The sequence below is a fragment of the Diaphorina citri genome, unplaced genomic scaffold, assembly GCF_000475195.1.
Source record: "Diaphorina citri unplaced genomic scaffold, Diaci psyllid genome assembly version 1.1 scaffold1550, whole genome shotgun sequence".
In the NCBI taxonomy this organism is placed as follows: Eukaryota; Metazoa; Arthropoda; class Insecta; order Hemiptera; family Psyllidae; genus Diaphorina; species Diaphorina citri.
Window position 1 is genome coordinate 24,562 of NW_007378976.1, and position 10,988 is coordinate 35,549.

Below are 10,988 nucleotides of genomic sequence, written 5' to 3' on the forward strand. Positions count from 1 at the left end.
TCTCAACATCGGAAGGTTCAGTCGTTAGGTAGAAAGGCGTCATTCTAACATAAGTATCCTTTTTTGTAAAATATCTTCGTCTAGGAGGATAAATCCATCTTCTGACAGTTGTATAATATAAAGACGTGAAATTAGGGTTCCTCGTCGTAAATGTCCTCCAATATTTTCTCTCTTGTATAAGCCTGGGTCTATCTAAAGACGTTGTTTCGTATATTACAAAGTTTTCAGGTAGTGCGAAGGTTTTGTTATTCCTTTCTGCTTTCTTCATAAGGTATTCTACCCTGTTTCTAGAAATGTAGCGGGTTCTAAGTGTTCTGTTTCTAAGGTAAAAACTTTCGTTTCTAAAAGTTTTGACGACATAACTTTGGTTTCTAAAAAATCCAATAGTTACATTTCTAAAAGATCTGAAAGTTTGGTTTGCATAAAATCGAAAATTAGATGATCTGGGGAGGTTTCTAAGAGCTCTGGGGATAAAATAATAAGTTTGGTTTTGGTTTCTGAAAGCTCTGGGGATATAAGTTTGGTTTTGGTTTCTAAAAACTCTGTAGACATAACTTTGGTTTCTAATAGCTCTGGGGATATAAGTTTGGTTTCTAAAAGCTCCGGTGATATAAGTTTGGTTTGTAAAATCTCCGGGGATATAAGTTTGGTTTCTAAAATCTCCGGGGATATAAGTTTGGTTTCTAAAATCTCCGGGGATATAAGTTTGATTTCTAAAATCTCCGGGGATATAAGTTTGGTTTCTAAAATCTCCGGGGATATAAGTTTGGTTGGATATAAGTTTGGTTTGTAAAATCTCCGGGGATATAAGTTTGGTTTGTAAAATCTCCGGGGATATAAGTTTGATTTCTAAAATCTCCGGGGATATAAGTTTCGTTTCTAATATCTCCGGGGATATAAGTTTGGTTTCTAGAAGCTACGGTGATATGAGTTTGGTTTATTAAAGCTCCGGTGATATAAGTTTGGTTTGTAAAATCTCCGGGGATATAAGTTTGATTTCTAAAATCTCCGGGGATATAAGTTTGGTTTCTAAAATCTCCGGGGATATAAATTTCGTTTGTAATATCTCCGGGGATATAAGTTTGGTTTCTAGAAGCTACGGTGATATGAGTTTGGTTTATTAAAGCTCCGGTGATATAAGTTTGGTTTGTAAAATCTCCGGGGATATAAGTTTGGTTTCTAGAAGCTACGGTGATATGAGTTTGGTTTATTAAAGCTCCGGTGATATAAGTTTGGTTCTAGAAGCTGCTGTGATATGAGTTTGGTTTATTAAAGCTCCGGGGAAATGAGTTTGGTTTCTAGAAGCTGCTGTGATATGAGTTTGGTTTATTAAAGCTCCGGTGATATAAGTTTGGTTTCTAATATCTCCGGGGATATAAGTTTGGTTTCTAATATCTCCGGGGATATAAGTTTGGTTTCTAAAAGCTCCGGTGATATAAGTTTGGTTTATTAAAGCTCCGGGGAAATGAGTTTTGTTTATTAAAGCTCCGGGGAAAAGAGTTTGGTTTCTTAAAGCTCCGGTGATATGAGTTTGGTTTATTAAAGCTCCGGGGAAATGAGTTTGGTTTATTAAAGCTCCGGGGAAATGAGTTTGGTTTCTAGAAGCTCCGGTGAAATGAGTTTGGTTTATTAAAGCTCCGGGGAAATGAGTTTGGTTTCTAGAAGCTCCGGTGAAATGAGTTTGGTTTATTAAAGCTCCGGGGATATATGTTTGGTTTCTAATATCTCCGGGGATAAAAGTTTGGTTTCTAAAATCTCCGGAGATATAAGTTTGGTTTCTAGAAGCTACGGTGATATGAGTTTGGTTTATTAAAGCTCCGGGGAAATGAGTTTGGTTTCTAGAAGCTCCGGGGAAATGAGTTTGGTTTATTAAAGCTCCGGGGAAATGAGTTTGGTTTCTAGAAGCTGCGGTGATATGAGTTTGGTTTATTAAAGCTCCGGGGAAATGAGTTTGGTTTCTAGAAGCTGCGGTGATATGAGTTTGGTTTACTAAAGCTCCGGGGAAATGAGTTTGGTTTATTAAAGCTCCGGGGAAATGAGTTTGGTTTATCAAAGCTCCGGGGAAATGATTTTGGTTTTTTAAAGCTCCGGGGAAATGAGTTTGGTTTGAATGTCATTTTTTCCGTTTTGGTCAGGTTAAGTTGTGTACCATTTCTGTATACGTCAGTCAAGTCTCGATTAGCTAAGTCAAATGTCGAGTTTGGTTTATTAAAGCTCTGGGGATATAAGTTTGGTTACTAAAAGCTCCGTTGAAATAAGTTTGGTCTCTAAAAGCTCTGGGGATATAAGTTTGCTTTCTAGAAGCTGTGGGAAAATAAGTTCGGTTTAATAAATTCAAAGTTAGGTTTCTAAAAGCTACGGCCTCAGTTCGGTTTCCTCTAACGTAGGATGCAAGAGTTAGGTTTTTCCTTAATTCCATCCTAAGAAGGTATGCTTTCCTGGATCTAGACATTTTGGTTTTATTTCGCCTCCTCCTCCTAGGTTTTCTCATCCATAGGTCCCTCGGATAAGGCTCCATAGTTCTGATAAATCCGAATCTAGAGATTCTAGTTGTTCTAGATATTCCCATCATGTAGGATTGGTTTCGCCTAGCTTTCCTCCACTCACGCAACTGCAAAAACCTATCCCCTCCGGTAATATTGGAAAGAAGTTTTTCGGATATCACTGAAGGGGACCCATCCCCCTGTTTAAATTCCCTATAAGGTTTCATCAATGTATCCGATGATTTTGACAAAATCGCATTCCTCCAATGAACAGGAATTACTGGGTTGAGGGGGCCTCTAAGATTTGGATGTTTTGTGATTTTCGTGGGTTTCTTGGTTTTTTTACTTATAGGATTCTTAGGTACACGTGGGGTGATGATAAAATGGCCAAATGGAAAGTGTTCATCTTCCTCGTTAATAAACAAGGATCGTGATCGTACACCGAAGGAGGGCACACCAAGATAGTTGCTAAAGGAGCCTCCACCCCCAAATAAGCGTTGAAGCCAGTTGGTGAAAGAGTCCACGGAGTCTTCATTCCCCGATGATTGTTGAAACCAGTCGTTTGAGGATTCTCCACCCCCAAATGAGGGAAGAAGGGAGTAGATTGAATCCGAATCCCCCAGCCAAGTAAATGGTGAAGCCGATGTGGTGTCGAATATTATGTAACCACATAAGCTCAACATGAACGCAGCTGAGAAGTTCATCTTGGCCCCAGTCTGAAAAAAAGTAAATCTATATAAATAAAAAAATTCTTTGTCTATTCATTGCATAGAATCTTCATTATTGTGGAAAAGTGCGATGTTATGACTATCACTAGAAAAAAAGAAGCCCTTATATGTTTCAGTATAGAATTTATTAATCAACTTGAAAGGGTGAACAGAAAAAAAGATCTTGTTGTCATATTTTTTCAAGAACAAGACGACTACATATACATACAACAGTAATTTTCAGGCTGGAATTAGGTTATGCAGGAACTTGGACTTTATTTGATGACTTAGGTATGTAGGTACATTTTTTTTTTCTTTAAATCAGTCAGGGCTTCCCAAACTTTTGAGTATACTGCGTACCAACTGACTCCTGAAGGTTCTTTTGGCGTACCACCAAACATCAATTTTGTGTGGTTTAGGGTTACCAGATAACCAGATTTGTTTTTCGTATTTTTTATATGAGATAAATTTCGTATTTACGAGATAAAAAAGTAATAAAAATGGGGTTTTCAAATATTTCATTTTTTTTTCTTTAAATCAGGGATTCCCAAACTTTTGAGTATACTGCGTACCAACTGACTCCTGAAGGTTCTTTTGGCGTACCACCAAACATCAATTTTGTGTGGTTTAGGGTTACCAGATTTGTTTTTCGTATTTTTTATATGAGATAAATTTCGTATTTACGAGATAAAAAAGTAATAAAAATGGGGTTTTCAAATATTTTGTCATATTTCAGATCAACCTCAAGTTCGAAAATCACATATCTGAAACATGCAAGAAAGCTTTTCAAACTCTGGGCATGGTAGTCAGACATAGCAACTTCTTCCAAAACATTGGTATGTACATTAATAGTACAGTAAAAATCGACATATGAAAAGGGAAAAAATAATACCTCTGTGAAACTTTTGGAATAACTTTCTTTTAGCATGAGAAGCCCTTATATGTTTCAGTATAGAATTTATTAATCAACTTGAAAGGGTGAACAGAAAAAAAGATCTTGTTGTCATATTTCAGATCAACCTCAAGTTCGAAAATCACATATCTGAAACATGCAAGAAAGCTTTTCAAACTCTGGGCATGGTAGTCAGACATAGCAACTTCTTCCAAAACATTGGTATGTACCTACATTAATAGTACAGTAAAAATCGACATATGAAAAGGGAAAAAATAATACCTCTGTGAAACTTTTGGAATAACTTTCTTTTAGCATGAACTTGAAGGGGAAAAAAAGTCTCTAGCAATTCCGGGGGCGGAACAGTGTTTATTTCCGACAAAAACTGCTCGAAAAAGCCAATATTCCCTGATATTCTACCATCTAAATACCGACCATGGTCAACGTATCTAAAATATATACAGCCCCTTGTGTAACTGACTGACTGACTGACTCACGTATACAAATTCTAACCCACTTCTAGATGAGCTAGGAAGATGCGGTTTTCACCATTGGATTCCATATTTTTTGTACATACTGGGAAAAATCGAAAACCCCCGAAATTCCAAACCGTTCCCGAGATATTGACGTTTTTTAGTCTCCCCATAAGAAATACACAGGGAACAGAGTTTGAGGCCAGCAAAACTTTTCCTACGTTTAATATTTTCTCTCGCTTTTAGTTTTCATTTCTTCGAAACAAGACTCAGGGACGATATTAGTTTTCAGGGGCGAAGCCAAGGGAGCGCGAAGCGCGACCTCATGCCCACCCCGCGAAGCCCCTATGGGGACAGACAGACAGACCGACCGACCGACCGACAGACAGACGACACCGAAGCGAATACAATAGTCCGTCCCTTATACCTTTTTATTACTATTGTAATAATAAAGGAAGGACGGACTAAAAATATAGGTCATCGCGACAAATTTCAACTTCCAGGCCAAAATGTGACTCAAAGTCGGCCAAAAATTTTGAATTTCTTGAATAACAGGCGAATGGCTGACTTTAGGAAATTTTAACCTAGCCTACAACCACCGCCATAAAAATATGAACCTGTGTACAAAATTTCAAGTTTCTACGACTTACCGTTTGGACGCCAACCTCTTACAAACAAACAGAAAACCACTCCTATTAATAAGATACTCATTTATTTTCCTTCTTTTCCTTTTTTTTTCAAGTCCAATATGAATCATTACTCATTAGTAAGACCTATTTGAAGGAAAAATTAATTTTCCACTTTCGGTGCTTTTCCTAGCTCCTATTAATAAGATACTCATTTATTTTCCTTCTTTTCCTTTTTTTTCAAGTCCAATATGAATCATTACTCATTAGTAAGACCTATTTGAAGGAAAAATTAATTTTCCACTTTCGGTGCTTTTCCTATTGCCGGAAGAACATGGAAAAATGAAGACAATCTGATTTTATTACTTCGTCGCCTAGGTTTCCTCCATTTATCTGGATCAATGTGTTCCGGTGTGCGTTTGGTTTTCTCTAGATTTCTTCCATAGAAGTGTCAGGGTATACCTACCCTCCTTGACAGACAGCCCGTGACAGAAGAAACTGCGAAAACCTAGTAAATTTTAAATCATTCATTGTAAATTAACATTGTAATCATCTTTTCTTAGAAGCTTTATTATTATAATTAGCTTAGGATAAGATCTCTGTATTGTAAATTGTTATTCAAAATGAATAGATACTTTAAAAAATAAAAAATAAATAAAAAAACAGCCCATCCGGTATATTGGACAGGCCAAAACTCTGGTCTTGTTTGTTTGATTGAGCTGAAACTTGTACCAAAGTATTATACGTATATTACGTTTTTTAAAGACTTTTAATAATTACGACGTGTCACAAGTGCGGGGTTCTCATTTAAGATTTTTAGTCAGCTCCCATGGCATAGTGGTCACTGCGCTCTTCTAGCACGCGGGAGACCCGGGTGTGATTCCCGGCGGGGACAAAAAATGATTGATTCCGTGGGCTGTTGCAGGGCCCACTCAGCCTCGTGAGGAAAATGAGTAGTTATGTAATATAAATGCGCATAGCGACCGGTGCCAGCAATCCAGCATGGTAGGTAAACAACATTAAGCGCTGGATTATTGAGATATTTGGAAAATCCTACAATGCTGCAGTGAGCAGCAAAGTTGTGATATAATAAAAAATAATAACACAAAAAAAGGCCATTCATTCATTCATTCATTCATTCATTCATTCATTCATTCATTCATTCAAGATTTTTAAGTTGCGACCGGTTGCAACCACAAAGGGAGGCCGGGGCAGAAACTTCATGTGAAAAAAATTGATCCCCCAAATTTTTTTCTGAATCGGTGTCTCGGCGTTTTTCTGAGCAGTTCTTGAGAACCATACCTACGGTCAAGACTTTATAAACACCCTGTATATATACATATCTCTCTCCATATAAGCAAACTGGAGTATGCCACTGTCATCTGGGCTCCTAAAGCAAACTTTTATGTGTCACTATTGGAAAATATACAAGCTAACTTTGTGAGGTCCTCATTCAAGAAAGAAAATGGTTTTTACGTTTACCCAACCTACACCAGTCATTTCATACAAACTCCTAGCCGAGAACTTGGACCTTCAGAGTGTGGAAGATATGTATTCATAGTGTTGTAGATTATACAATATTATCAACAAAATTGTGGATGTTCTATCTGCAATGGAGTACATTTTTATAAAGGTACCATGAGTGGGGGGGGGCTAGTGATGGGACTCGAGTGAGATTTTTCAACTCGATTATTTTTTACTCGATTATTTTCCAACTCGAGTTGTAACTCGAGTGGAAATTAATCGAGTTGAATATTTATTCCTGGAAATTACACCGTGCCGATTTCTCACTCGAGAGTCGAGTAGGCGAGCGAGTCGCTGATATTCGGGTTTTCGTTTGGAAACTCTCGGCATACGGGTATACCACTATACCCCTCCCCCTCTTCAGTTCTCTTTCTTGCATCATCATCTAGTAAGAGGGGAGAGGGGGGTAGTGAATCATTCAACTCGTTCAAACGAATAGTTTTTCTGACGAATAGATTTGTACTCGAATAGAAACTGTATGTTGCAATAATATGTGGCGAGTGCGCGAGTGAACTCGGGTCAGAGAACCCAATGAATAGTTTTTCCACTCGAGTGGAACAAAATAATAATCGAGTGCACTCGAGTGAAGTCAAACTCGAGTCCACTCGAGTAAAATCATTCACTCGGCCCATCACTAGGGGGGGCTATGTCAGAGACACTTTTACCTCTGGAGAGAGAGGGCTTAGCCCGACATATTCTGGTTCAATTCTGTTAGTAATATAAAACAAGTGTATAAGCTATTGATGAGAGTGAGTTCTCCATGTCTTAGCTGCAGAATTACTTGGAAATTTCACGATTCTAAGCAATGCAGACAAAAGTAAAATTTTATTTATATAGATTTTTTTACTCTATGCAAGGTTTTATTTAGCCCTTTCACGCCGACTTATTTTAGGACCAGAGTTTTTAATTTTTACTTTCTATTATTTACTGATTAGGTCTTGAAATTTGAGCTATAAATATAAGACCTCTACAAAGTTTCAGTGTCCTCCTAGGACTACTGAACAAAAATTGATCTGGAGACAAAACCAGACAAGTTAGCCAAAAGAAGACCTCTACAAAGTTTCAGTGTCCTCCTAGGACTACTGAACAAAAATTGATCTGGAGACAAAACCAGACAAGTTAGCCAAAAGAATTTTACTGACGTCTTTGATCACAAAAGGAACGTTTGAAAAACACCGAGAACGGATTTTTTTCGATAGGTCTGGGATGAAATATCCCACTCTTAAAAATAATGATTCTGTGGGACGTATTGTCTTTAGGGGTGAAAGGACTGACGTCTTTGATCACTAAAGGACCGTTTGAAAAACACTGGGTACGGATTTTTTTCGATAGGTCTGGGATGAAATATCCCACTCTTAAAAATAATGATTCTGTGGGACGTATTGTCTTTAGGGGTGAAAGGGTTAGATAAATGATTTTATAGCTAACGGTGATGAATATTACACTAGAGACAGAATCTACATATATGACAGTAGCTCTTCACAAATGGACGAAAATCCTGAGTGGACACAAACTTTTGGTCTGTCAAGTTTTTAAAAAGCTCCTGAACACAAAACAACATTATTTGTCTGTTGTGGAAATTCAAAAAAATTTCAAGAACAAGACGACTACATATACATACAACAGTAATTTTCAGGCTGGAATTAGGTTATGCAGGAACTTGGACTTTAATTCAAGAACAAGACGACTACATACATACAACAGTAATTTTCAGGCTGGAATTAGGTTATGCAGGAACTTGGACTTTATTTGATGACTTAGGTATGTAAGTACATTTTTTTTTTCTTTAAATCAGGGCTTCCCAAACTTTTGAGTATACTGCGTACCAACTGACTCCTGAAGGTTCTTTTGGCGTACCACCAACTTTAAATCAGGGCTTCCCAAACTTTTGAGTATACTGCGTACCAACTGACTCCTGAAGGTTCTTTTGGCGTACCACCAAGCATCAATTTTGTGTGGTTTAGGGTTACCAGATTTGTTTTTCGTTTTTTTTATATGAGATAAATTTCGTATTTACGAGATAAAAAAGTAATAAAAATGGGGTTTTCAAATATTTTTGCGTACCACTAGAAATGCTTCCGCGTACCACAGATTGAGAACCTCTGTTTTAAATGATACCTAGGTTCTTTTTTTTTTAAAGAGGTTTGAGTCGGTTTGACAGAGGGAACTGTAACTGCTATGGTCTTATCTTATCGTCCCGAAATCGAAGAGAGAAGGAAGACAGGATAGGAGAAAGCCAGCCATTCCGAGAACGAACATTATCCGTTCAGGATAAAATCCGCCCCGGGCGGGAATCGAACCCGCGGCCTAGCGCTTACAAGGCAGACGCATTACCAACCAAGCTAACTAGGCTGGCAAATACCTAGGTTCCTAGGTGCCTATTTTAATGATATTTTTGCAGTGTGGTCATAAGTCCTTCCCTCCATTATAATTTTTAAACGGATGAGATTAAAAATCTGCAATCCTGGGAATCATTCTCGATTAAGGTCTACTTTTTCTTAGGACATGAAAAAATAATAATAATAATAAATAAATAAATACAAAAATAAAATAAAAATAAATCAATAAATAAGGAACTTGATCAGGGGCCCCCCACTTTGATCTCAAATTTTCAACGCTATCAGGGGCGGCCCCAGGGGGGTCAACTTTAAAATCTTAAATAAGAACCCCTTGTTTGTGATACATCATTATGTTCTTCCGCCAAAAGGCGAGGCACCAAAAATGGGAAATTTATTTTGATCTGTGATTTGTGCAATTCAAAAAGGTCAAACTAATGATTAAAATTAAAATTCGGTTGAAATTCTAAATTTATTTTTTTCTGAATTTCATTTTTATCACAAGTCATGCTAGGTAAATAACTTATTATGTGTTAGGTATTTACATCATTAAATTGTACAAAAACCTCAAAGTAAAGGTATTTTTTTATGATGTTCACCCCTAAAGCTTTTAATCGCTTCTTATTGGAATAGAAACGAGAAAAACGCCATGGGCCAATAATAGGAACCATGATTTTATAGGGAGTTCCAATTGTTCGCCCATGGGGCGAACATTAGGAACATGGCTAAACTTTTGATCCATTTATTCGCCCATGCCTTTTAAATGGTCTGTATTAAAGATAAAAAATTGATACTTTAACCAAAAGACGTGGAATATTGTCTACTTTATCCCAGATATCTTAAGATTGAATAATAATGAAAAATAACGTGTAGAAACCTTAAGGCGTAAATATGAATCCTTAAGAAAAACGGTTAGATTTTAGCAAAAATCGACTAAAATTTTTTTTAGGAAGGAACTTTGATTTTTCTAATTTTTGTTTTTATGACTACAATTTTGGAATACCACTGGTTCGATAGCATTCTTTAAGCCCTTTCTTTTGATAAAATTGGATCTTGAAAAAATTCATCCAGTTCAGACTTATGTGGCGTAGATCGACAGGTGGGCCAATAAATTGTACGTTTTTTAGGTGGGCGAATAAATGGTACACTTACCCTATCCGATAAAAAGAACTAAATCAAAAAATGTCCGGGGGGGGGGAGGTTTGTTTTTTCATGTTCTACAACCCATTTTACTTTGGACGTAACAACCTGATACACCCTGTATATAAACTTACATTAATCTTCTTATCATAGCATAGAAAAGAGTTGTGACATCCCCAAAATAAACTCAACTGTGGAATCCCTAAAATAAACTTAACCGTGGAAAAAAGGTCACGTTACCAAGAACGTCCCAAAAAAAATCGGCAAAACTTTCAATAGTTCACAACCTTACTCCAAATTTAACGGGTAATACTCTCGCATGTTCTTTTACTGAGCTGAACACTTGGCCAATTTTTCAACCAGATATGTCTGATGGCCGGGACCACAAGTGAGCGGTGATTTCACAAAATTTTCAGCCAATCAGATTTCTTAAACCAAGTTCAAACTCACTTTGTGGCCATCGGCCTGAGCCGTATCAAGTTATGGAAGGTTCTTGGTAACTTGTCCTTCTTTTCACCGTTAAGTGTTTTCGAGGGCTTACTTTATTTACTTACCTCTGATGGGAAGCTCTAGTATACTGATAATAATGAGAACAAAAAACTGCAAATGTATTAGCCACTAGAGTTTATTCGCCAACGTTCTTTCATTTTATAGTTTGGTTTACTTCGCACAATCCTAGTGTTTGTTAGACACAACTAGTCTGCGGTTATACCTAAAGTTCGAACAGTAATGTTTCTAAGAAAATTTTGACAATGTCCACCGGTGTGTTCTGTAATCCACTGGTGTGTTCTGTAATCCACTTGTGTG

The 10,988-nt window shown here is 37.2% G+C and overlaps 1 protein-coding gene across 1 annotated transcript; it reads right to left on the bottom strand.

Annotated features, from left to right (window-relative positions):
• Window positions 1-2,182: 2,182 nt before the first annotated feature.
• LOC103516347 lies at window positions 2,183-10,410 on the bottom strand. The gene is made up of 2 exons (XM_026828778.1): window positions 10,316-10,410; window positions 2,183-3,199 (listed from the first exon to the last, which is right to left on the bottom strand). Exon 2 carries the CDS (start codon window positions 3,185-3,187, stop codon window positions 2,183-2,185), a length of 1,005 nt encoding a protein of 334 aa, XP_026684579.1. The 5' UTR covers window positions 3,188-3,199; window positions 10,316-10,410.
• Window positions 10,411-10,988: the final 578 nt, after the last annotated feature.

Coding starts and splice junctions, on each gene's coding strand:
- LOC103516347 (XM_026828778.1), bottom strand. CDS start 3,187: ATGAACTTCTCAGCTGCGTTCATGTTGAGCTTATGTGGTTACATAATA.